This window comes from Agrilus planipennis, unplaced genomic scaffold, assembly GCF_000699045.2.
Source record: "Agrilus planipennis isolate EAB-ADULT unplaced genomic scaffold, Apla_2.0 scaffold25, whole genome shotgun sequence".
Classification (NCBI taxonomy): domain Eukaryota; kingdom Metazoa; phylum Arthropoda; class Insecta; order Coleoptera; family Buprestidae; genus Agrilus; species Agrilus planipennis.
This window is the reverse complement of record NW_020439112.1, coordinates 1,388,103-1,412,234: the sequence shown is the minus strand read 5'-3', so window position 1 is coordinate 1,412,234 and position 24,132 is coordinate 1,388,103. Positions and strand designations below refer to the sequence as shown.

At 32.8% G+C, this 24,132-nt stretch overlaps 10 protein-coding genes and 1 long non-coding RNA gene across 15 annotated transcripts; 9 read left to right on the top strand and 2 right to left on the bottom strand.

The window, feature by feature from the left end:
• Positions 1-185: 185 nt before the first annotated feature.
• LOC108739102 (single-strand selective monofunctional uracil DNA glycosylase) lies at positions 186-1,353 on the top strand. The gene is made up of 2 exons (XM_018472827.2): positions 186-970; positions 1,047-1,353. The coding sequence occupies exons 1-2, from the start codon at positions 338-340 to the stop codon at positions 1,305-1,307; spliced, it is 894 nt and encodes a 297-aa protein (XP_018328329.1). The 5' UTR covers positions 186-337; the 3' UTR covers positions 1,308-1,353.
• A 279-nt stretch (positions 1,354-1,632) lies between these two features.
• On the top strand, positions 1,633-2,244 carry LOC108739108 (tRNA-specific adenosine deaminase 2). The gene is made up of 2 exons (XM_018472839.2): positions 1,633-2,051; positions 2,152-2,244. The coding sequence occupies exons 1-2, from the start codon at positions 1,769-1,771 to the stop codon at positions 2,172-2,174; spliced, it is 306 nt and encodes a 101-aa protein (XP_018328341.1). The 5' UTR covers positions 1,633-1,768; the 3' UTR covers positions 2,175-2,244.
• A 1,781-nt stretch (positions 2,245-4,025) lies between these two features.
• Positions 4,026-6,357, top strand: LOC108739080 (JNK1/MAPK8-associated membrane protein). 4 transcript variants are annotated; one of them, XM_018472806.2, is made up of 5 exons: positions 4,026-4,764; positions 5,154-5,378; positions 5,431-5,643; positions 5,751-5,863; positions 5,924-6,357. In XM_018472806.2, exons 1-5 carry the CDS (start codon positions 4,760-4,762, stop codon positions 6,211-6,213), a joined length of 846 nt encoding a protein of 281 aa, XP_018328308.1. In that variant the 5' UTR covers positions 4,026-4,759; the 3' UTR covers positions 6,214-6,357. The 4 variants fall into 4 exon arrangements, with proteins under 4 accessions (XP_018328308.1, XP_018328293.1, XP_018328317.1 ...); XM_018472791.2 differs by having other exon boundaries at positions 5,694-5,863; XM_018472815.2 differs by lacking the exon at positions 5,924-6,357 and having other exon boundaries at positions 4,027-4,764; positions 5,694-5,868.
• A 22-nt stretch (positions 6,358-6,379) lies between these two features.
• On the bottom strand, positions 6,380-8,674 carry LOC108738188 (WD repeat-containing protein 92). The gene is made up of 5 exons (XM_018471468.2): positions 7,869-8,674; positions 7,634-7,764; positions 7,339-7,556; positions 6,659-6,891; positions 6,380-6,605 (listed from the first exon to the last, which is right to left on the bottom strand). The coding sequence occupies exons 1-5, from the start codon at positions 8,150-8,152 to the stop codon at positions 6,398-6,400; spliced, it is 1,074 nt and encodes a 357-aa protein (XP_018326970.2). The 5' UTR covers positions 8,153-8,674; the 3' UTR covers positions 6,380-6,397.
• Positions 6,506-7,050, top strand: LOC112905377. The gene is made up of 2 exons (XR_003231741.1): positions 6,506-6,598; positions 6,668-7,050. It is a non-coding gene; the product is annotated as an uncharacterized LOC112905377 (long non-coding RNA).
• A 109-nt stretch (positions 8,675-8,783) lies between the features above and the next one.
• Positions 8,784-9,496, top strand: LOC112905376 (molybdopterin synthase catalytic subunit 2). The gene is made up of 2 exons (XM_025977645.1): positions 8,784-9,183; positions 9,246-9,496. The coding sequence occupies exons 1-2, from the start codon at positions 8,939-8,941 to the stop codon at positions 9,448-9,450; spliced, it is 450 nt and encodes a 149-aa protein (XP_025833430.1). The 5' UTR covers positions 8,784-8,938; the 3' UTR covers positions 9,451-9,496.
• A 78-nt stretch (positions 9,497-9,574) lies between these two features.
• On the bottom strand, positions 9,575-11,284 carry LOC108739286 (protein HEXIM-like). The gene has a single exon (XM_018473129.2). The coding sequence runs from the start codon at positions 11,003-11,005 to the stop codon at positions 10,172-10,174; it is 834 nt and encodes a 277-aa protein (XP_018328631.1). The 5' UTR covers positions 11,006-11,284; the 3' UTR covers positions 9,575-10,171.
• A 378-nt stretch (positions 11,285-11,662) lies between these two features.
• LOC108739256 (DDB1- and CUL4-associated factor 5) lies at positions 11,663-16,282 on the top strand. 2 transcript variants are annotated; one of them, XM_018473082.2, is made up of 9 exons: positions 11,663-12,003; positions 12,790-12,970; positions 13,043-13,188; positions 13,264-13,393; positions 13,683-14,073; positions 14,132-14,251; positions 14,321-14,473; positions 14,809-14,969; positions 15,021-16,282. In XM_018473082.2, the coding sequence occupies exons 1-9, from the start codon at positions 11,805-11,807 to the stop codon at positions 15,910-15,912; spliced, it is 2,373 nt and encodes a 790-aa protein (XP_018328584.1). In that variant the 5' UTR covers positions 11,663-11,804; the 3' UTR covers positions 15,913-16,282. The 2 variants fall into 2 exon arrangements, with proteins under 2 accessions (XP_018328584.1, XP_018328592.1); XM_018473090.2 differs by having other exon boundaries at positions 11,664-12,003; positions 15,033-16,282.
• A 794-nt stretch (positions 16,283-17,076) lies between these two features.
• On the top strand, positions 17,077-19,749 carry LOC108739278. The gene is made up of 2 exons (XM_018473115.2): positions 17,077-18,164; positions 18,747-19,749. Exons 1-2 carry the CDS (start codon positions 17,367-17,369, stop codon positions 19,185-19,187), a joined length of 1,239 nt encoding a protein of 412 aa, XP_018328617.1. The 5' UTR covers positions 17,077-17,366; the 3' UTR covers positions 19,188-19,749.
• A 425-nt stretch (positions 19,750-20,174) lies between these two features.
• On the top strand, positions 20,175-22,207 carry LOC108739273 (the record flags this gene model as incomplete). Its single annotated transcript, XM_018473102.2, is given in 2 exon segments — positions 20,175-21,122; positions 21,794-22,207. Coding segments are annotated over 2 exon segments (1,347 nt in total), but the record flags the coding sequence as incomplete, so codon positions are not given.
• Positions 22,208-22,919: 712 nt separating this feature from the next.
• Positions 22,920-24,101, top strand: LOC112905360. The gene has a single exon (XM_025977585.1). It carries the CDS (start codon positions 22,935-22,937, stop codon positions 23,877-23,879), a length of 945 nt encoding a protein of 314 aa, XP_025833370.1. The 5' UTR covers positions 22,920-22,934; the 3' UTR covers positions 23,880-24,101.
• The last annotated feature ends 31 nt before the right edge of the window (positions 24,102-24,132 follow it).

Here is a 24,132-nt window from a genome sequence, read left to right as displayed (position 1 = left end):
ACTTATGAATAATTAATTAATGGTTAATTAAGATCTTAAATAATTTTTAAGTTTTTTTAAACATTTGAAAGTAGATTTTTTAATAGTTTTGCTTTTTAAAGATCAAAGAAAAAAGTTTTTTTTTAAAAGATAAAAAAGAATAACGGTGTTATGCGAAAATTGCCGAAGACCTACCATAAATATAATGCATAGAATATAATAATGTAACCACAATAACCTAACTTACTATTGTCTACTATCCAATATTATTTTTAAAAGTAAAAGCGGTTATTTTCCATATTATCTACCTATGTTATCTACAGTTAATACTATTAATAATGCAGTGTAGTGTTAGATTATGGGTAGATTAAGATTGTTGTTTTCAGTCGAGAATATTTTCAAATTTGGTACACAAGAAAAGAGCAGAATGTTAAGAAAAAAGCTTAAGCTGGATCCCATTGTTCAAAATAATTCAATTTCGATTCAACATTCAACCATTTCTGATTCAACGACAACAGATTTAGTACAAAGAATATTAGAAATAGAAAAAAATATGTGTAAATCCTTAGAAAGACTCAAGTTCTGTTCTCCAGTTGCTTACGTTTACAACCCTTTACAGTATGCCTGGGAACCCCATAAAGAATATGTTATGAAATACTGCAATTCAGTTAAACCTATTGTGTTTCTTGGAATAAATCCTGGACCATTTGGTATGTGCCAAACAGGAGTGCCATTTGGACAAATAAATGCTGTGAAGAATTTTTTGGGGATAGAGAAACCTGTTTTGAAACCTGAAAAAGAATGCCCAAGCAGGACTATTACAGGTTTTAATTGTACAAGGTCTGAAATAAGTGGAGAACGTTTTTGGGGATATATTCAAAAATTATGTGGAACTTCTGAAAAGTTTTTTGAAAATGCATTTGTTTATAACTATTGCCCATTAGCTTTTATGAAGAATAATGGAACCAATGTAACACCAGCAGAATTACCAGTAAGTCTCAAAATTTATGAAATTCCTAAAAAGAATTTTAATTGTAATACATTAACCAAAATAATTTGTTTTGTAGGAAGCATCACAGAGGATTATTGAAGAAATTTGTGATGAAGCTTTGCTTCAAATATTTAACCTTCTACAAGTAAAGAAAGTTATAGGAATAGGCAGATTTTCTGAAAAACGTGCTCAGCAAGTATTAAAAAAATCGACATTGGAGGATGTAAGCATCTATTTTATGCCACATCCAAGCCCAAGAGTTGTTAATAATCAAAACTGGCCGCAAAAAGCTGAAAATTTTCTTAAAGAAAACAACTTGATGGATTACTTTTTGTAAAACTGTATCTTTTAAATTTTTCTTTTGATAAATGAAAGTTACCTTCTTAAGTTTTTATATATAAAAGACTTTTGTATTTATACTTTTTTAAAAATAAAGTATTATTACTTTAAAAGATATTTTTGTTACTTACATGAAATTTGCACTTTATTTTTTATTAATAGGTTTGATGGTGGTGAAGTTAGGGACTACTACCGTCTACAGTTGTAGTGCCACCTGCCAACGATATTTATTAATTAAACGTTAATGTTAACAACGTCTATGGTTAAGAACTGCATATTATCTATAGATAAATTGTCGATTATTCATACATTAGAGATTTCTATGAAATTAACGGAAATTAACCTACAATGGCATGCACTATGGCCATGTATTTATTTCAATTTATATTAAAGGTAGTAAGTTGTTAATCATGTTAATAAAGTCAAATAAAGTGCCCAAACAGCCAAACATAATTAAGTATGACCGACAGCAATAGTATTGATGAAACTGTAAATGAGGTGAAACTAACAGAATACCAGAAAAAGTTTGTGGAATTGGCATTTAAATATGCTAAAGAAGCTTTAGCTAAATTAGAAGTTCCGGTAGGATGCATTTTTGTTTATAATGAAAATATTATAGCCGAAGGAAGAAATGAAGTGAATGAAACTCGTAATGCTACTCGTCATGCAGAAATGGTCTGTATAGATCAAGTAATCAACTATTGTAATGATAGGAAATTAGATTACAAACAGGTGTTTAAAGGTATTGATGTGTTTGTAACTGTAGAGCCATGCATAATGTGTGTAGCAGCATTATATGACCTAAGTATAAGGACTGTGATATTTGGATGCAAAAATTTTAGATTTGGTGGAGAGACTGTCTTAAATGTAGCTTCAATAGTGAAACCAACTACTAAAATTTTTGGAGGTTACAAAGCAGAAGAAGCTATGGAACTGTTAAAAGAATTTTATAGAGGTGTTAATCCTAATGCACCACCTTCAAAAGCTAAGACAAAAAATAAAGTTAAAAGAGTTCCTGATAAGCCTGAAACTCCATAGTGATATGCTTTGATATTCAATAAATTCATTTTTATTGATTAATTCTTTTTAATAAAGCTGTATTTATGAATTAGAAGAATTTTTATTCCCTTCTTTTAACGATACTTCTTACTTTGTTAACTACAATTTCAAATGAAACTAGTATTACTAAANTATAAAGAATTTAGGTAGGCACGTCCAAAAAAAGTACATAATTATTACAAATTAATGGTTTTTGTAGCATTTTATATAAATAGGGTAGCACGTCTATGTATGTTACATTGAATAAAATTTAATGTAGATATGTAAATTTTCGTTTTAGATAATAATTTTTGTAATTAACACGATAGCGCTGTTTATTTCACAGTCACAAAATACAATTTTAATTAAAAATCAACTTAAAACAACATGGGTAATTGATGAGTAATGGGGGAGAAAGCAGGTCAGAGTAAAGAAGACCTTATAGAACAATAAACAAGTGTTTTGAGTAGGGGTGAAGTTGTGGAGGCGCAGTTGAAGTTATGAAATGGTGATTTTACAGATCAAGGGACCCACGCTTTGAGGGGGTGAGGGGTGGGAACGACCTTGTAGAACACTAAACAAGTATTTTTAAGTGGGAGGTACGTGACGGCGTAGGGGGTTGAAGTGAAAATTTGACATGATAAATGAGGCAACCGTCAGTCGAAGGGTGGGAGGAGGAGGAGGGATGATGACGCAGCGACAAAAGGCAGAGACGTGGAGACGAAAAAAAGAAGTGTTGTAGTGTTATATAATGCCTCCCCCTCCCAGCAAGAATCCCATTATTTGCACAATTACCAAAACATGAACGGTTAGAACACTTATTATATTAGTATCATAATAATAAAAGCGAAAGTGCATAATTCGCTATAGGTAGAAACTAATAAAACAACATAAGTGGATAATATATGTAGTCCCAACTTTAGTTTTTTCGCGATAGATAATAGTATTTAATTAAATGATATGTATATGTATGTAAAAGTGTAACGATACTTATACAAATTACAGACGATGAAAAATAACCCTCATTGGATAAGTTTATATCAATAATAAGTAATTAAATGTCTTATGAATGAATACTGGTTTTTAAATCTTTTTTTAAACTGAGAAGGAGGAGTCTATCTATCCATCCTCTCTACCTAATACTATATCGTCAGCTGTACCAATTTTGTTTTACTTTCTTGACACGTTTGATATAAGCTCACCTTATGCTCGGGAATTATGAACGGGTAAATTCAATATTTTTAGCGAAGACGCATGAAACAGCAAATATTATTTGACCTTGTTCATTTTCGTCAGGCAAAAATGGCATCTTGGAGGAGGTACACACTGATACACGCAACACACATACATGTTACACACATACCAAACGCTTGGTGTGTAGGTACTTACTAGAGATATAAGACTACAAACGCGGTTGATTTTTAAAAACACAACATATTTGCAACATTATTACATAACATTAATAAATCACCTGTGTATGTATTAATTTGTGGGCATAAAGGTTGCGGAAATAGGCGACAGAAATATATGCAAATAAACCAAACAGACGTCATAAAGGTTAATCGGCACAACAGACAACTTATCGGGCTTCTGAATATATACAATAGGCTATAAAACATTAATATTTAAATCGTCAGATATTTGCGCCACGATTGCGTTAATGAAATTGTTGTTTACATGTGAATTAGCAGACTTACCTTTTAAAAGAGGTAACTGCTGCAGTTCTACATCTTGAGAATTACGATACCTAGAGCTTCCCTGCGACTTCTTAGTCTTTTTCTTAAGGGAGCGTTTTGCGAAGGGGTCAATTCTATCGACGAACGCAGTCGTCGACATGGTTTTTAAAAAATTTACCACAATCACTATTATTATTTACACTGTAATCGCACTCGATTGCCGACCACTTCTGTACATTTCCCGACCTGCCTTTCGAAATTACAATAACCTTTGTCAAAGCACGATAATGTAAAATTTCATAAATGACATTGTTATTCGGATTCCTAAAATCGTCGTCTTCAAGGTGTGCCTCTTGAGTCTTTTAGTTAAGTCGTAAACGCCCAAAACACTCAGCCCGGTAATTCTCAACTTTCCGTTTTGTCAAAAATTTGTAGCGGACGAAAAATACCAATAAAACGAACGATTTAAAATTGTAAATATCAGCTCGTAGACACAAATCAATTGCTCACTTGCACTATACTGGTAAACCAACGAACTGTCTAGTATTTTCACCCGCCATCAGCTGGTTACAACGCCATAAATCCTGCATTGTAGAGTTTAATACAAACATTTAAACAAAAACAAAACATTTACGACATTAAAAAATATATTTCTTGCACGTGTGTGATATTTAAACTCGCGTATTATTTACGTTTAAACGTTTTTCACGATAATTTTCTCACACTATCCGACCTGATGCCGTAAGTACCTAGGGCTGAAAATAGATGGGGGATACTTCCTAGTCAATTGAGCAAATGAAATACAAAGTTATTACATTTTTTAGAAGTGGCATGTAACGAAAATACTATTTAAATTCTTAGAATTAATTTGCATTTAATAATTGCTAATTTTTTGTTGTATATTTACAAAATAAAATAATTTAAGAATTTAAAACCATCGATTTTGATTTGACAGCAACCAATCGGTTCTTATCTCGTAAAGTCCTCAGCCAATGAAAATACGTTATTGCTGAAAATGACACCATTTTAATAAATAGACACTTCATATTTGACAAATAAATAATGTTGATACATAACCGTACTTTCTTTGTATACTTAAATAAAATTTGTAATTTATAATTTTTGTTCAGAATGCGGTGTCCAGGACTTTATTGTGGACGTACGTATTTGGAAAGTGGAATACTAAGTGAATGTGGTTCATGCCCTCGAGGATTTCGGCGAAACGATGCCACTTTTATTTGTGAACCATGCAATGATAATCCAACCCTTTACGATTGGCTTTATTTAGGTTTTATGGCTTTATTACCTCTGGTTCTACATTGGTTTTTTATTGATATGGTAGCAATGAGGAGAAGGTGCAGTATTTAAACCAATCTAGTGTATTTATATATTTCAATTCGTCTTTAGTTTCAACAAGGATGTCCTAATTCTTCATTTCTCTGCTCTGTTGGAGATAGTATTAGCTTGCATTCTTACACTACTAACGATGGATCCTATTGGACTATTTCAAATTCGTAGCTGTAATGTTCGTCATTTATCTGACTGGTATACATTATTACACAATCCTAAACCTAATTATGACAAAACTGTACATTGTACACAAGAAGCTGTTTATCCTTTGTAAGTTTCTTTTTCATTCAATTAAATCATTTGACTTGAAATAATTTTAGATACACTATTGTCCTTGTTTTTTATGCATATTCGGTGGTAATAATGCTTTTATTTAGACCATGGATCTGTCGGAAATGTTTACCAAGACAAAGCAAAATGTCAATATATGCAGCTCTATACTTTTTTCCAATTCTTGCTGTATTACAGGCATTAATTGGAGGTCTTTTGTGTTAGTATAGATTAGCAAATGTTATATTTTAAGTGGATTTTATATTGTTGCATTTTTTAGATTATTCCTTTCCACATCTTATTGTAGTTTTGTCAGTTATATCAAATGCTGCCCATTTTGCGGTAAAAATGGATCAAAGAATTACTGCACTTATACTTTCAACTTTTCTTGATCTTCGAAATTTTGTTATTCTTGTGGGACATTGGTGTTTGCACACATATGGAATTATTTCAATTACACAATTAACAGACACTTCCTTGAATGGATTTCTTATTATTTTAATTCCTGTGCCTGCTACATTTTATATTCTTACTGCAAAATTTACAGATCCCTCAAGACTTAGGACTTAAGTTTTAAATTGTTTAAATTTTCTACCTACTGTGATTATTGTATGATCAAACAATTATTATTTTTTAAATTATTAAAATAAATTTAAGTACATGTAGTACCAAATTGATTATACATTCAGTGACCATTTTCTCAAAAAAAAAAAACAAATAGTACATAATTAATGGTATGATGTTCTTTATTGTATCAGTAAGATTTCAGTTTTGTAACTATAATAACTCTGAATGTTTGATCAAATGAAGAACAAACAGCAAGACCCGTCTTTTCTGGGCACCAATCAAATGAAGTAATTGGCTGTGAAGAGATTGTGTTGTTCTGAATAAGGCTTAATTCACCAGGAACTCCATATTCAATGCCATCTCCATCTTTTTCAACTCTTTTGTCAGGGTAATTACTAAAATAAAATTTAATAAATCGAGATACATTTAGTTAAGTTTGTGCCCTTACTACTTCCAGAGACAAACGGTCCCTGCACCTCCAGTTGTCATAAAAACTTCCCTGTTTTGTGGTAAATGTTTAACAGTCCATACTGTGGACTCATGGGCTTTCTCTGTTACACAGGGGAATCCCCTGCGAGGATGTTGAACCCGGACATCATAACAGTAAATTTTTGATTCCAAAGTTGTAGCCACAACTTTGTTCATTGGTATGTCCTTTCTGTCGAATTGTAGAGAAACTACCTTCAAGAGCATTCATATTGTCAATGGAAATAAAAGCGGGTCATTTCTATTTCATTACAAAAATATTATCAGTGTTATTACATGTAAAGCTAATAGTTTAAACTATAACAAGTTTTTCGTGTATTGCAGTAAAATACGTAATAAATTTATACAAATAAACAGTGAGTTTAAAATGAAGTAAAGTAATGGGTAATACCTGAATTGCAGTCCTAATTTATGTAGGACTTACAAGCTGCAAAGCTATAATACTTTAAGTTTTAGAGACGTAGGTTTCCGCGAATGCAGTAAAGTTCAAGATTTTAGTCTGCACAAAGTTAAATCGTCTGTTTGAAACCTTCAAATGAGATATGAAATTGTCCCGTGAGACTGAGACGTCCATAATAAAGGACTTTTGGCGCCACCCCAGAATCCCGAACTTCACTCTTTAAAGCTTTTTGTTGTACTTACTCCGTTTTTAATGCATTTGGACCATCTTACTGACATATTCCTTAAATCGTACATCTTAATATCACCGTTATCATAACCGGCGCAAATAATCCTTTCCTCAGAGTTGAAACTGTGTCCGAAAGCCACTGACCAACAGTCTCTCGTCATGGTTCCATCAACTGGCCGAAAAGTTGCAACGGGATCGTCCTTTTGACGAACGTCCCATACCATTACCAATCCTAATTAACAAATAAATTGTGTATAAAAATTATGATAAGTAAACGCAATACTCGGTTGATAGTTTAATTAGTAATACCGTCTCTGGATCCAGTCACAATTTCCGGTGCTCCGCAACCAGTTTGAACACCAGCAATACCATCAATAGAATTTATTACTCCAGTATGTTTAGTCGTTTTGTAAATAGGTACAAGACATTCCTCCAAATCCCTATAAAGTAAAAATAAACGTTTGATTAATTACTGTGGATAGTTAATAAGCTTTTTGTAACGTTGTGTTCATGTGTTTTCTTTTTTTTAATATTGTATACTTACCAAACTTGCAATCTTCCGGCAAGATCACCTGTGGCTAAAAATCGGTCTCTTAGATTAGAAGCATCAAAAGTGCCACACTTAAAATGCTCTTTCTTCTCAATCTCGCTTATTTTTTCAACGCCTTTGTTACCTAGTGAATACACTTCGATAATTCCTGCACCATTTGATTTTCCCCCCATCACAACAAATTTTGCAGAAGAGGGAATCCATTTTACATCATTTATACAATATTTCACGGTTTCTTCTAAATGACAAATTATCTGCGGCTTTAAAAGATTATCCATTTTGATTGTTTAAATGGTTTCCGTAGAAACGACAGAGTATTTAATCAATTTTATTACAGTTAATCGTTTATACATTTTCTTTCAATACATTGAATTAAACAGTTTAATTTGAATGACAAAAAAAAATGGGATATGTTGATTATATTTTGGGATCAACATCTTTTAGATGCTTTGTAATTCCCGGCGCGGCATTCGAAATAAAAATCAATTACGATCTACATCCTTTCAGAGGCCTCTGGTGAATAACTACTGCAATTATGAAACCCACTAAAGATAGAATCCTACTCATTATTCTTATCATCACAATGGACCTTGCAACTTAACCTATAACCTGGGATAATTGTATTTTAAATAAATAGTTGATTAACAACTTGTTGTTTACAGTAGCAATTATTTATAACAATTGGGTATGTGTTGCACTCTGTTAAAAATAAAAGTCGAAGGTTATCCAAGATGTAACAATTGATTAGATAATTGTTTAGTAAAAAAGGTGTTAAATATCAAGGATGTCTCAGTTACTAGAATGAGTTTAGATGTGAAAGTCCTCTTTTTCGCTAAAGCTCGTGAAATTGTAGGTAAAAGTGAAGCCGTAATAACTTTACCAAAAAGTCTCTCATATAATCAACTACTAGACAAAATTGTAGAGCAGTTTTTACTTAAAGATATCCGTCATGTTATAAAAATTGCTTTGAATGAGGAAATACCTTTAGAAAACACCATACTTCAACTTACTGAAAAAGACAGAATTGCAGTAATACCTCCATTGAGTGGAGGATAAATTTCATCATGGATCACCTGCAGCTTACGTATGATAAGCTCTCCACAGATAAAATAACTGATCTTGTTTCATCTTCTTCATGTGGAGCAATATCCTTATTTGTTGGCACTACTAGGGATAATTTTGAAGGTAAAACTGTTTTAAACTTGGAATATGAAGCGTATCGAAGTATGGCTTTGAAAGTTTTACAAGAAATTTGTAATGATGCTAGAAAAAAGTGGCCTGCTGTAGAAAATATTGCTATTTATCATAGGTAATTATAAAATAGATATTTTTTAAGAATATGGTTTACAAAATAAATAATATATTTTACAGATTGGGAACTGTTCCTATAAAAGAAGCCAGTATTGTAATAGGAATATCATCACCTCACCGAACAGAAGCTCTGAAAGCTACAGAATTTTGCATTGATAATGTAAAAAAGTCAGTCCCTATCTGGAAAAAGGAGATATATGCTGAACAACCACCTCAATGGAAGGAAAATGTTGAATGTGCGTGGTCTAGTATAAATATTATATAAAAATTTAGATTTATGTTTAATGATTGTCTTAAAGACTTTTATGTTTTCTGAANAAGTGTTGGTGGATTTTCTTTAATAACGATACTTCTTACTTTGTTAACTACAATTTCAAATGAAACTAGTATTACTAAATTAATGATAATTTATTAAAAACATAGATCTATATATTTTGGTTCAACTATGTTTAATCTACTAATACCTGTTCTAAAGTATATGCATCTGAATTGATTTATAAATAGATAAGATTTTATAATTAACAGATTACAGTCTGCCCAATAAAAAATAATATGAACACATTTAGTATTACTGATGCATATATTTTAGTTCTTGAAATGCCTTAAAAATCTGAAATTACATAAAGCATATAAATACAGGGTAATTAAAAAAAGGGTGAGTTCACAATTTCTACAACTGTAACTGAAGATATAGCTACTGCTATTTACAACAATAGATTAGATGAACAACACGTGCTTTCCAATATAGAAAGTATAAAACACATTATTTGTGGGTTTCTTAGTATTGGCAATTAACAATTATCTTAAAAATAGATTTAATGTTAACACAAATAAATACAGCATTATAATTTTCCAATTTTATAAGTTTACAAATTTAATTGCTTGTTCAGCTCAATACTTAGAAATCCACTAATTAGAACAACAGCCCTAAACTTATGTTCTTAACTATCAAATTTTATAAATAACTGTATACTATGAACACTGGATTAAGCTGGTACAGTAGGGGATAGTCCATTCATTTTGGTGTAATCTGCATTACCATTTTGAACAGGCGTTGAAGATCTGCTTTTATTAGCCATACTGGAGTCACTGCTACTACAAGAGCTGCAGGAAACACTGCTATCAGATTCCGAATCTTCAGAGTCTGACATATTTATTGATAGCTTGCCTTTTAACCTCAGCAGCTCTTGCTTGAGTGTTTCATTTTCCAAACGTAGTCGGTCAATTTGAACTTTTAGGTCTATTTCGTTTGAAACATCGACACTTTTAACATCCTGTTCCAAAGAACTCGCGGATTTACCTTTAGCACGTTTACTAAGAATTTCCACCTTTTTTTCAAGTTGTAAGTATTCTGCAATTAGGTCGGTCTTGGACATATTATTCAATCTTTCAGCCTGAAGTATTTCGTATTGGTCATCGAAATCTCTAATAAGGAATTCTTCTTCGTCGTCTGGAGATGAATAAAATTCACCATCAGAGTCCATACTAAAGCTGGAATCTCGGGTACGAACCAAGGCGTCTCCTTTTTTGAGTTTCTCATCTAATTCTTCGATGTTACCGTGGTCTTCTATCAGGAATCTGTTGCTATTATAAGGAGCCTCCGGTTTAATAACTTTGGTGGCCTTCCTATCGTACGGATGTCGTCGTTTGTTTTTCCCGCGTCGAGTTTTCCTTTTTTTCGGCGGAATTTCGTCGTCATTCTTCGTCGCGACTTCGGTAGGGGGTGATGCGTGCGCATCACTGCGTTGGTCGACGTCATCTTCTGGAAGCGTACCAACTGATTTTAAATCTGCAGTTTCTGCCTTAGAATTGTTGCACATTTTAATTTTTTTTCGCGTTATGCCCTTTTTTCACATACACTTTTCACTCTGATAAGTCACTGTATGCCCTTATCTGGAAGTGTCCTAACGAAAACCTCAGAAACAAATGCACACGTCTTCGACGAAACCGCCATTTTCATTTGCAAGTTTCGGCGCTTGCCGCAAGAGGCGTTTATGCTTTCAGCGCGCGCCCCCACTAACACTGAGGGCGAGACAAAAAGAAAAACTAATGTTAACAAAAAATCTGATCTAACAACTTTAAATATGAAAAACACACATAATTTACGAAAAGGAAATTTTTTCAATTCAATGTCGGATTAATACACTTTTATAAAAGATTTCTCACTTAATTTTTAATTAATTTATCAGTATAATTATTAGTTGTTGTCTTTTAATTTAAACTTAGCCGAGTTGTGTGTATACATAACGTCAATAACAAAGTGAATCAAGCAAAACACAAAGTCTAATTATGGTCGAATTATACGAAAAGCGCTCCTATCACCTTCTTCCCTACTACGTGATTATCTCTTCGTATTANTAATGTTGCAATTAGTTCATAAAATTAAAAGAAAACTAAATAGTAATAAGTATTTTAAAGAGAAACGAATAAATGTTAAAAATTAGGTTTACGATTACGAGTGACAAGTAATAGATTCGATGAACTTCATAATTTGTAATAGTAAAAAGACAGCTGATCGTCGAGCATGACATACAGCTCGTTGACGTTTGTGTGATAATCAGTAAACATTTCTGTTTAAAGAAAGTGTTGGTGGATTTTCTTTAATATTAAGGGTTTGTGATGATGGCGAAGCCATCGTCTATAAATCCTTTGGGGTATATCATAAATAGACAATTGGATGGCTCATTCGTAATAAAAAAAAACTTGTTTAAAGAACGCCTCTCCTGTGCCAAGAACTTGTATAGAAAAGATCTTCTAGCCCATTATGGGTGTGTAAATGCCATAGAATTTTCGGTTGAAGGGGAGCTTTTAATTTCGGGTGAGTAAAATGCAATTTTCTTATTTATGGATTTTAATTACTTCATGTAAAATTGTACCAAGTTTTATAACAGCTTAAGTATTTATTAATATCAGTTGAAAGAGAGTAAAATTTTGCTTACTTAATTTTTTTTTGTTTTAATAAATCGTTAACATATGATGTAAATGAATTAGTTTTCTGGAATATATAATTATATAAAATTGATAGTCGAATTTAATCGATTATTTTTATGTATGTGTATATACGTATTTGTCCCCTTTTCTGATTTTATTTATAAGGAATTCTCTCATTTTAAGTTGATTATTAGCTAAATTACATGACCATTGAAAAGATAATTGCTACAATAACATATTATATTTGTAAAAATAATCGTTTTCCATGTTGGAATTACAATGTTCAAGTGACAGTATTCATGGAACGTTTTCGAGTTAACTTGTACATACCAGCACAGTTCATAAAAAAAACATAATACATATACCAGGGCCACTCAAGACCTACGTGAACATGGATAATTAAAATTACTTTTATGATAATTATATAGAGAAACGATGTTTCAATAATTGCATAGAATATGATCAACTTTTAGTAATTTTATCTTGCACCATGTTATATTGGTTCTCGACGTTTCGTCCTGAATCAGAAGGGACATCTTCATGACTGTTGATGTTGATTAGTAATCTGAAACAGAATAATTGTGACTCAGGAGGAAACGTTGGCAGCAAACCCAGTACAAACCCAGAATCATAAACCTTACAGTTAATAATAAATTTTAATACATTTTTTAAGGTGGTGATGATAGACGTGTTTTATTATGGTGCATGCTCGACGCAGTTCATGGAAAAGGGGCCCCAGTGGCCATGCAGACCACGCATATTAGTAACATTTTTTGTTTGTCGTTCGATTCCACTAATTCGAAGATTTTCTCGGGTGGAAATGATGATCAAGTTATTATACATGATTCTAATACGTAAGTTTTATTTACAATTACAAAAATGAATTGAATTTATTTGAAGTTTTGCTTTTCTTGCTTGTTTAACAGGGGTCAGTTTCATTTAAAACTTTTACATAAAAAGCCTGTATATGGTTTAAGTGTAAATCCACAGAACGATTTTATAGTTTCAACCGCTGGAGATGACGGACGTATTTTAATTTTTGATACGAGAGAATCTAGCACCAATAATGCTGGTATGAAGATAATTTGTGAATTGATGACGTTGTTTTCTTATACCGAATTAAATTGGTTTATATTCAACTTTTCAGATCCGTTTTGTGTTGCAAAGCAAAAGACTGGTTTCCATTCTGTGATGTTTCATCCCGTCAATCCTAGACTCTTAGCTAGTGCCAATTCTGAAGAAGGTATTGCATTATGGGATACTCGAAAACCTAAAGAGTAAGTTCTTTGAGTTTTTTACTTTTTCTTTATATGTATCTACATCGTGCTGCTTTACAGTGTAGTGGCAACACTAAATATGTTTGTTAAATATAGCAATGTTTTCTTTTCTATAGCATTATTCATAATAATGAATTTTTAAATGTTTCTGTTACTCATTAATGTGCATGATTCACTGTTAAGTATTTCTTATTATTTTGTTATCCAAACAAATTGTTACCTTTCAAACAACTTTATTATTTGAAAAAATCCCTTCATCGATGTAAAAACGGTAAATCTCTTTTTTTAGATCATTAATCCATTACGATTCCTATGCTGGTGATGTAAGTGGTATAAGTGTCTGTTTCAATGGATCTGGCTCTCGTCTTCTCGCTCTCCGACGTCGTTTACCTCCCGTTTTGTACGCCACTGATCGCGAAAGCGCCATATGCCAATTTTATCATCCACAATATTACAATTCATGCACTATGAAGACGTGCTGTTTTGCTGGCCAGGATGATGAATATGTCCTCAGTGGTTCTGATGATTTTAACTTATATATGTGGAGAGTGCCCCAGGACGACTCGGAATGGGGCCCGTCCCATTTGGTGCTTCGGGGACACCGATCCATCGTGAACCAGGTCCGTTACAACCGACATAACAGCTTGATTGCATCGTCAGGTGTGGAAAAAATGGTTAAGGTATATCAATTTCTTAATTATGAACCAATTAGTGATTGAATAGTGCCTCTGTTTCTAGTTGTGGAGCACTCTTCCCGTAGGACAGTGGGAAGGTTCGCTTTTAAAAGAGCATACGGACACGCCACGATCTGTATATTCTCATGACGATTATATTTATCTTGTAGGACACAGTGGACAGGTGAAGTTTTAATGATTTATTCAAAAATAAAAAAAGAGATTTAATTTTTTGATGTATTCTGTATTTTAGAGGATATCACATGATTATAGTGATCAATCAACTCAGGAAGATTCCAGGATGATGGCTTTCTTTGATTCTCTTATTCAAAGAGAAATTGAGGGCTGGGAATCCCCAATCGATTTGTCGATAACTACAGAAAGCGATAGTGATGATGATGCTCAGGTAATATGTAATTGATATTAAACATTAGTGAGTAGTCACTTGGTTATTTTCAAAAATATAAAATAAATTTAGACCCCATTTCAAGGAAAAATTCAAAAACGAGAAAAAATTATCGGCTTCGCTTAAAATAGTGATGTTGGTGCCAACTTCTAATATAACTGGAATACCACCATCTATGAAAATAACTGTAGATTGTGGTGAACTTATTGGAGCAATATTTAATTTTTTTTTTCGATAACTACATCGTTAAGGCTATTTTGACATGTTTTTTCCTCTGCTCGTTAATGGGTTACTTGCTATAAATATATTTGTTAGTAGAATAATTTGTGTTGTAGATTCAGTTACGTTCTTCTTGGCAAAGACTGATATATAATAGAAAGGCAGTTGATGAGAATAACCGGAAGCAAAAACCTAATAGAATAGCGCAGTTAATAGCTCAAAATAAAGAACGTCTGGCGAAAATGGCGCACTACAAATCGCCGAGTCTAGTGAACAGGTAAATTTATGTTTTTTTTTATTTAGTCCAGTGCTAATTTTTAAACGTTAGTTTAATTGTTAGGAACAACACTAAACAAAAACGAAGGAAACGAAAACATTCGAGTAAGTCAAAAGGTCACGCGAAAAGTAATGGAAACCTTCGGAAAAAAACGAGTTCGAAATCTGGTACTGCGAAAAGTACATTTTCAGACAATTGCGTTGTCACTACGGAACGAGAAACTCGTAAACATAAATTAGAAAACCACAGAGGTGGAGACGAGAGATGGAGTACGAGATCAAAAAGGCCTCGAACACGTCAAAACTATAAAAAGTTTTATGACACTGATTCGTCAAATAGTTGCATCGATGTTCCTAGTACCAGTACAGGGATAACAGGTTCAAGTAATTCCGTTTTTCGTGTAATTGAACAGGACTCAGACGAAGACGTCACCTCAAATCACTGCCTCGAAAGTCCCGCGAATTCCGAAGAGAATTTCGTCAATATATTGCCAACACCTCTCAATGGAACACACGATTTGTGTCTCAATTCTTTGGATATGACCAATGGTACTGCCGACATCCATCAGGAACGCCAGCGGTCCACCGGAACTGCCAGAAGGAGAAAGGAAAGTAATGAGGACGATTTTTATTTGGATTCGTACGTATGTGAAGATAGTAGTGATAGTAGTGAATGTGATTACGATTATACACCTGTAAAAAAGAACAGAGTGAATAATCCTAGAAATCTGGGAACTCCCGATAGTGGATTTGCAACAGGTGCATGTTCTAGTGGTTCAGGGTATGCGGTTTCGAAGAATAATGTTCCATGTTCGAGTCGGTCTTATCGTAATGGTCATAGTTCAGAAGATGGTCAGTATCCATACGAACAATTTAAAAAGAGAGTGAAAAAAGCACGCATGAATATGAGGAAAAAAGTGGGGGTCGATTCAGATTCGAATTAAGGTTTTTGTTTTTGGAATTGTTAATGGTAAAATTTGGAAAAAGGGCGCGAATGTGTGCACGAGACTCAATTTAATTAATTAATGATGTAGATCGTGGACTTATATTTAATAATAATAATGATTATTATAATTGGTAATTTCATGGTTAATTGAGGACCGTAATTTGCTAAAAAATAGTGTGGATAGAACGAGATATTTTTTGATGAATTGTGTTATACAATTTTGTTAGGACTTTTTCGACTGACTGTAGTTATGTACTTTGTTTATTCGGGAATTTACTCAACTGAATGATGAAATTTGACATTCATTTATGTTGTTGTTTGGATAAACATGTTGTGCTATACCAAATAAAGTTCGAACCAACGCAAAACTTGTTTTATTATTTATTTTTATCACTTAATAATACCAAGGCTGTCTTTTTGCTTACAAATATCACCACTTACGACTTACAACCATATACATATAAGATAGTTGCGAAATGAATGTATTCTTATGGCGCGCGTTACAAACACATAGGTGTGAGCCGTGCAGCCAGTCGTCCTGTACTCTTCTTTAATGAATGTAAAATATCGAGACCTATTTGATATGTGGTACACTGCTTCCGAATTACTATTAAGTATATAAATCTTTTATCTTGGATTATATAAAGCCATTAAAAATTTATTTATATATGTAACGTACTTTTAATAAAAAAACTTGAAAAGAAATAAATATTTGTAATTGCAACATCATCATCATCAGGATAAACTGATCGACCGATATATTAACGAATAACTCAAACCCTTGAGATCGAAGATTTGAAATTTTGCACTAAGGTTCCTTATACAACGGAGATGAGAGACTTTTTAAAATTCAACTCTTAAAACTGTAAAATGAGGATTTATAATCTAATTCCACGCGGATGAAGTTGCGAGCCACAACAGTTGATAGATACAGGAATGGGTTTTACTTGCTTGTGATTGCTTTTATGTTTTAATTTCCTGAATCTGATTTTTTACGTTATCTTCATATTTATTTAATAGTTCAAATGTTTAGTTAGACAATAGGTATGCTCTTACTTTATATAAATAAATATCTTATCTCTCCCTTATCTCCGATTGCGGACTTAAGGTGCAGAATATCAAATTCAGTCCCATAGCGAGTTTTATTTATCTAAGAAAAATGTACTCGAAAAAAAGTAATTATACTAATTATTCCGATAAATTAGATTAATGAGCTTTTAAAAATGTCCAGTAATTTTCTAAACAGTTCACGGTTGTTGACGACTACACAAAATACGAACAAAAAGTTATACTTAACACCGAAATTCTTGTTGTTAAACATTGCATTAGATAAGCCGATATTTTAAACAATAAGTAATAATTATTAAACACAGAAACGGCATTGTAAAATGATTAGAAAAATGTATAAATAGCTTTTAAATTCCATTGCAACTTTACAAAATACAAAGTAAAATGGCATCAAGCGTAGATGATACAAATAAAGAAAACGAAGAAATTGTCCGGCAACATGTGGAAAATTTACTCGACGACCTTTCTTTAAAGGTCGAATCATTGGAATTAACACGCGAAGTAGTAAATAATTTCAATGGGTTCATAACGAATGCAGTTGTGGTAGCAAAAGACAGCAATGGGACCAAGAAAAGTTTCAATTGGATTGTGAAGACCGCGCCAACGTTCGAAAACTTTCGTATACTTTCAATGATGGAAGATTGCTACGAAAGAGAAATAGAAGCCTACAAATTAATTTTTCCTGCTTTCAATGAGTTCCAGAAGGAATTAGGCATTTCAAATCGATTCCAATCATATCCCAAATGTTACTACGACTGCTCGGAGCATTTAAACGAAACTTTAATCTTAGAAAATATGAAAGAACGTGGCTACGAACTGCCTAAATGTAATAACCCTTTGAACGTGGAACATGCCCTTATCGTGATCAGAGAATATGGGAAATTGCACGCTTTGTCTTTTGCATTAAAAGATCAGAAACCTGAAAAGTTTTTGGAGTTGAAGAATCAATCAAAAGGAAACTATTTCTCGAGTTTCGGCGATGATCAACTGGATCATTTCCTCGGTGTTAAAAGAAAATCGATCATGGGATGTTTAAATCCGGATGAAGATAAGGCTTTGATTAAAAAATTTGAAAAATTCATCGAAAAGTCGAAAAAAATGATACGAGACATTTACAATGACGAATATGCCGTTTATACACACGGCGACTGCTGGACTAATAATTTGCTCTTTAAATACGAGGTAAGGGAATACGGTTTTATACATCAACCAACCATTATTATCATTTTTAATTATGAAATTATTAGTTCTTCAAATCGTAATTCTTATTTATTAATTTCAAATTCTTGACAACGTGTTAATCCATCAACGGTAACTTAAGGTAACGTAATCATGAAATCAATATAAGGGGACATTTAATAGAAGTTTGAGGTCGATTGTATGAAAATGATTATTTAACCTATCAATGAGCCATGAGGGTTATATGACGGTATTATAGCTTTCATCCCCCGCCTATGCTTGGGTTGTTTTCAAAGATGTTGGGGGTTAAAAGATTATCTCCCCAAAGGACTCCATACAGACAGTTGGTAAAGGTACTAACTGAGTTTCGACGTCTCGTCAGAATGTCCTACATTACATCCACAAGGTTCTTGAATGTTTTAGAATTTTCTAGAAAGTTCGAGAATGTTCCCGAATACTAACTAATTTTTCCTGAACGAAACAAGGTTAACCCGGCCTGTCCAAAAACTAAAATTAATCAAAATTTTTTAGTAACTCTTTAAAAATAATGACGAAAACAAACGGAAAATTTTTCTTCTGTTTCAGAATCCAAAAAAGCCAAATAGTCCTACAGATGTCTGTCTCATTGATTTTCAAATGTCTAGTTTTTCGTCACCCATTGCGGATGTTTCGTACTTTATACTGGGTAACACAGATTGCGATTTTCGTAAAAAACACTGCGTTTATTTATTAAAAGAATATTACGCGTCCTTGTCGAGATCTATAAAGAGTCTGGGTAGCAATCCAGACAAACTTTATTCTGTTAATGTATTTCGAAAACAACTGGACGAATACATGGCCTATGGATTGTTTTTTTCGGCCATTGGACTCAAGTTGTTACTAACTGATAAAGAAGATTTTCCGGATCTTTATCAAGTAGTTACAATAGATAATTTAACTGACGCTTTTTCTTGTAATCATTCTGATAAATTCAAAAAAAGAATGAGAGATATATTACTTGATTGTAGTAAAGCAGGGTATTTGTAGTAATAACCGACAAAAAGGCGAAAATTTATCTACAATAAAATGTATGGCGGTGGCGCACAAAATAAATATAATTTTTGTTGTAAGTTATATAAATGAATAAATTTCCTTGAAAAATCCGTATTAACTGGTTTATACCGTTTTCTAATGCTTGAAATAACCATTTTAGGGACAGAATTTGTTGTTTGCTAACACTAAATTAGTGTTATTTAAATTATTTATATTTAGGTATTGTAAAAATTTTCAAAAGACAAAAACCAAACGTTCATGTGCACAAGACAAAAAGAAATGGAATGATAAAATATGTATTTCAAAAAATGTAACTCGTTATCTTTACAAATTTGTATTTGCATTTACTTATCTTTTTGAGGCATTTATCAGTATTTGAATTTTTAATACAAATTACATGCGGGAATAGTTTAATAAGTTGAATTGCTGCTAATAATGTACAAGTGAGACAATTATCAGTCAACAATGTTCTCGTAATAGTAAAAATTTGAAAAATACAAGTCACACAAGCATGAGCCGTGTGGCCTGTCGCCCCGCACTCTTTTTTAATGAACGTAGCATGTTGAGATCTTTAACTTGATATATGCCGCATNGAAGTCGGTTTCTACACGTTAGTGTATTTAAATTGTTTGACATATTTAGTAACAAATTTTCAAAAAAAAAACATCCAAAAACGAGCACCCTTAAGTTACAGTTAACAGTTTAGTTCAAGTCTGAAAAGAACTCGATTACAAATAGACACTGTAATTTTATTTTCTTATATAAAAAAAATAAAATCGACTGTTGCAGCTTTAGGTACTGAACATTTTGGAGAAATCTTAATAACTCTCTTGTTTGATCATATTTTTGTACCAATCAAAGCATCTTGTCTTTGAAAACTGATTTAAATTGCATAGCCAGAATTCGGTTTGTGCGTACGCAATTTCCTTGTAGACACGCGGAAAATTGCGTTTTTGCAATTGCACAAATACGCAAATGCATTAGATAAGCCTAGAGATGTATGATATGAGATACAAGGTGGGAGTGATGGTGCAATGCAATAATTATAAACTGACAAACAACCTTGAATGCGTTAGAAAATTGTTTGTCGCTGTATTTTACAAGGGCAGTAAGTGCAAGTGCAAGGTTGAAATGGCATTGGCAGAAGGGAGACAAATCGACAAAGAGCCCATCAAAAAACACGTCGAGAAACTTCTCAAACATTTATCCCTGGATGCGGAATCATTAGAAATAAATTCCGGAAGCAGTCGCGGTGAAAACTACATGGGATCGGTAGCTAAAGTTCGGGCTATCGCGAAAGATATCAAAGGGAACCAGCTAAAGTTCAATTGGATTGTAAAAAGTGCGTTTAATAACAAGAGTTATCGTCAAACTTCGAAAATAGAGACGGCGTATGAAAGAGAAGTACAAATTTACAAAAACATATTCCCTGCCTTCGAAACACTTCAGCAAGATATTGGGATTCAGCACTTTTTCGAATCGTATCCCAAATTCTACTATTATAATTTAGACAATTTAGATGAAGTAATCATTTTACAGAACATGAATGAGTTGGGATACAAAACGGTAGATAGGAAAAATTTGTTGGATTTTCACCATGTCGTTTTGGTAATCAGACAGTATGCCAAATTCCACGCACTTTCCTTTGTTCTGAAAGATCGAAGTCCACAAATCTTTTCTGATTTAAAAGATAAATGCAAAGGTCATTATTATGATACCTATACTGATGAGGAACTGATTGGTTTCGGTGAATCCGAAAAAAAAACAGCTCTGGAATGTCTAGATTCGTTAGATAAAACTTTAATGGAAAGAACTGTAAAGTTTATCGATAAATTTAGAGAATCCATAAGAAATGCTACAAAATCTGATGAATATAGTGTCTTTACTCACGGAGATTGTTGGATTAATAATTTGTTGTTTAGATACGCGGTAAGTACCTAACGTGCAGTAAATAGTCAATAAAATGTAAATTAAGTTACAATAAAAGCCAGTGTCTATTTACGAACGGGGAGGAAATATCTCTTCATTTTAATTTTAAAAAAATAACGGTAAATGTACATTATGTCTGAAAGCACATTATGTCGAATTGCGTTTTCACGCATCTGATATTAAGTAAAAAAAGGGCTGATGTACTTGCTGATTCAGCTGTCTTTACATTTTAGGAAGCTTCTAAAGACTATAAATGTGGTTCCTTTACTTAAGTTTAAAAATTAAGGGAAATAATACACATTTGCATACCGATATGTCATTGCAAATATTTTTAGGTAGTCTTCGTCTTAATTAGATGAAAAAGGGGCCATTTTTGGTACTTCGTAGAATAAAAAACTCCCTTCACAATACTCTGACCTAAATGCGACTAAATTGTGCTTTCAACAGCAAGAAGTCTGACGTGAATTTTAAAGTTCTCGGGTTTGATTGATTTTTTACGTCAAAATACGACCAAAAAAACTTCTTAATTAAATTAAATCCAAGTAAATTTTACCCTATACAAACATGGGGATTAAATTCATAAAATCTTCGTTTCTTTGGCGTCAAACAAAATACAGAAATTCGCATGTACGTAAAACTGTTTTACTTTCTTTTTTTTTTTTCAATTTCAGAACCCTCAAAATCCAGATAATCCTACAGACGTTTGTTTCCTAGATTTTCAAATATCTAGCGTAGCATCGCCTGTCTTAGACATTTCGTATTTTATTATGGCAAATACAGATTCCGATTTCCGAATTAAACATTACGATTTTATACTTGAAGAATACTATTCGTGTTTATCGAAATCTATTAAAAAGTTAGGGAGTGATCCAGAAAAACTTTATCCGTTGGATGTGTACAGCAAACACTTGAAGGATTACATGTGTTTTGGATTATACATAACTCTGATAGTGGTAAAATTAATGGTGAGTGATGACGAAGAGGCTCCAGACTTCTCAATAGCGACTAGTGTTGAAGAAATTATCAAAATGTTTAATTATGAACCAAAAAATCTGGATTTGCTTCAAAAAAGGATACGGGATTTGGTACNTTATGCATGTATTATACATATAAACCTTCCTCTTGAATCACTCTATCTATTAAAAAAAAACTCATTAAAATCCGTTGCGTAGTTTTGAAGATCTAAGCATACATAGGGACAGACAGCGGGAAGCGACTTTGTTTTATACTATATAGTGATGCTATATCTTAAGGGGGATACCATTTAAATTTTAATAAAATTTTCGAACTGTAAGGGTGAAAGATTGGGGGTCAATTATCCAATCTCGTCAGCTTCGTTCAATTTTTCTCATAGTATGCATCTCAAGAGTGGTCTTACTTGAATCTGTGGACTTCTTGGTTGAAGTCTTGAAGTCGGTTTCTACACGTTAGTGTATTTAAATTGTTTGACATATTTAGTAACAAATTTTCAAAAAAAAAACATCCAAAAACGAGCACCCTTAAGTTACAGTTAACAGTTTAGTTCAAGTCTGAAAAGAACTCGATTACAAATAGACACTGTAATTTTATTTTCTTATATAAAAAAAGTAAAATCGACTGTTGCAGCTTTAGGTACTGAACATTTTGGAGAAATCTTAATAACTCTCTTGTTTGATCATATTTTTGTACCAATCAAAGCATCTTGTCTTTGAAAACTGATTTAAATTGCATAGCCAGAATTCGGTTTGTGCGTACGCAATTTCCTTGTAGACACGCGGAAAATTGCGTTTTTGCAATTGCACAAATACGCAAATGCATTAGATAAGCCTAGAGATGTATGATATGAGATACAAGGTGGGAGTGATGGTGCAATGCAATAATTATAAACTGACAAACAACCTTGAATGCGTTAGAAAATTGTTTGTCGCTGTATTTTACAAGGGCAGTAAGTGCAAGTGCAAGGTTGAAATGGCATTGGCAGAAGGGAGACAAATCGACAAAGAGCCCATCAAAAAACACGTCGAGAAACTTCTCAAACATTTATCCCTGGATGCGGAATCATTAGAAATAAATTCCGGAAGCAGTCGCGGTGAAAACTACATGGGATCGGTAGCTAAAGTTCGGGCTATCGCGAAAGATATCAAAGGGAACCAGCTAAAGTTCAATTGGATTGTAAAAAGTGCGTTTAATAACAAGAGTTATCGTCAAACTTCGAAAATAGAGACGGCGTATGAAAGAGAAGTACAAATTTACAGAAACATATTCCCTGCCTTCGAAACACTTCAGCAAGATATTGGGATTCAGCACTTTTTCGAATCGTATCCCAAATTCTACTATTATAATTTAGACAATTTAGATGAAGTAATCATTTTACAGAACATGAATGAGTTGGGATACAAAACGGTAGATAGGAAAAATTTGTTGGATTTTCACCATGTCGTTTTGGTAATCAGACAGTATGCCAAATTCCACGCACTTTCCTTTGTTCTGAAAGATCGAAGTCCACAAATCTTTTCCGATTTAAAAGATAAATGCAAAGGTCATTATTATGATACCTATACTGATGAGGAACTGATTGGTTTCGGTGAATCCGAAAAAAAAACAGCTCTGGAATGTCTAGATTCATTAGATAAAACTTTAATGGAAAGAACTGTAAAGTTTATCGATAAATTTAGAGAATCCATAAGAAATGCTACAAAATCTGATGAATATAGTGTCTTTACTCACGGAGATTGTTGGATTAATAATTTGTTGTTTAGATACGCGGTAAGTACCTAACGTGCAGTAAATAGTCAATAAAATGTAAATTAAGTTACAATAAAAGCCAGTGTCTATTTACGAACGGGGAGGAAATATCTCTTCATTTTAATTTTAAAAAAATAACGGTAAATGTACATTATGTCTGAAAGCACATTATGTCGAATTGCGTTTTCACGCATCTGATATTAAGTAAAAAAAGGGCTGATGTACTTGCTGATTCAGCTGTCTTTACATTTTAGGAAGCTTCTAAAGACTATAAATGTGGTTCCTT

Coding starts and splice junctions, on each gene's coding strand:
- LOC108739102 (XM_018472827.2), top strand. CDS start 338: ATGGGTAGATTAAGATTGTTGTTTTCAGTCGAGAATATTTTCAAATTT. Junction 971..1,046: donor TAACACCAGCAGAATTACCA/GTAAGTCTCAAA, acceptor TTTGTTTTGTAG/GAAGCATCACAGAGGATTAT.
- LOC108739108 (XM_018472839.2), top strand. CDS start 1,769: ATGACCGACAGCAATAGTATTGATGAAACTGTAAATGAGGTGAAACTA. Junction 2,052..2,151: donor TTACAAACAGGTGTTTAAAG/GTATTGATGTGT, acceptor CAAAAATTTTAG/ATTTGGTGGAGAGACTGTCT.
- LOC108739080 (XM_018472791.2), top strand. Junction 5,379..5,430: donor ATGGTAGCAATGAGGAGAAG/GTGCAGTATTTA, acceptor ATTCGTCTTTAG/TTTCAACAAGGATGTCCTAA. Junction 5,864..5,923: donor ATTAATTGGAGGTCTTTTGT/GTTAGTATAGAT, acceptor TGCATTTTTTAG/ATTATTCCTTTCCACATCTT.
- LOC108738188 (XM_018471468.2), bottom strand. CDS start 8,152: ATGGATAATCTTTTAAAGCCGCAGATAATTTGTCATTTAGAAGAAACC. Junction 7,765..7,868: donor GCCGGAAGATTGCAAGTTTG/GTAAGTATACAA, acceptor TTTACTTTATAG/GGATTTGGAGGAATGTCTTG. Junction 7,557..7,633: donor TGTGACTGGATCCAGAGACG/GTATTACTAATT, acceptor TTTGTTAATTAG/GATTGGTAATGGTATGGGAC.
- LOC112905376 (XM_025977645.1), top strand. CDS start 8,939: ATGGATCACCTGCAGCTTACGTATGATAAGCTCTCCACAGATAAAATA. Junction 9,184..9,245: donor AATATTGCTATTTATCATAG/GTAATTATAAAA, acceptor TATATTTTACAG/ATTGGGAACTGTTCCTATAA.
- LOC108739286 (XM_018473129.2), bottom strand. CDS start 11,005: ATGTGCAACAATTCTAAGGCAGAAACTGCAGATTTAAAATCAGTTGGT.
- LOC108739256 (XM_018473082.2), top strand. CDS start 11,805: ATGATGGCGAAGCCATCGTCTATAAATCCTTTGGGGTATATCATAAAT. Junction 13,189..13,263: donor ATCTAGCACCAATAATGCTG/GTATGAAGATAA, acceptor TCAACTTTTCAG/ATCCGTTTTGTGTTGCAAAG. Junction 14,970..15,020: donor TCGCCGAGTCTAGTGAACAG/GTAAATTTATGT, acceptor TTTAAACGTTAG/TTTAATTGTTAGGAACAACA.
- LOC108739278 (XM_018473115.2), top strand. CDS start 17,367: ATGGCATCAAGCGTAGATGATACAAATAAAGAAAACGAAGAAATTGTC. Junction 18,165..18,746: donor ATTTGCTCTTTAAATACGAG/GTAAGGGAATAC, acceptor CTTCTGTTTCAG/AATCCAAAAAAGCCAAATAG.
- LOC112905360 (XM_025977585.1), top strand. CDS start 22,935: ATGTATGATATGAGATACAAGGTGGGAGTGATGGTGCAATGCAATAAT.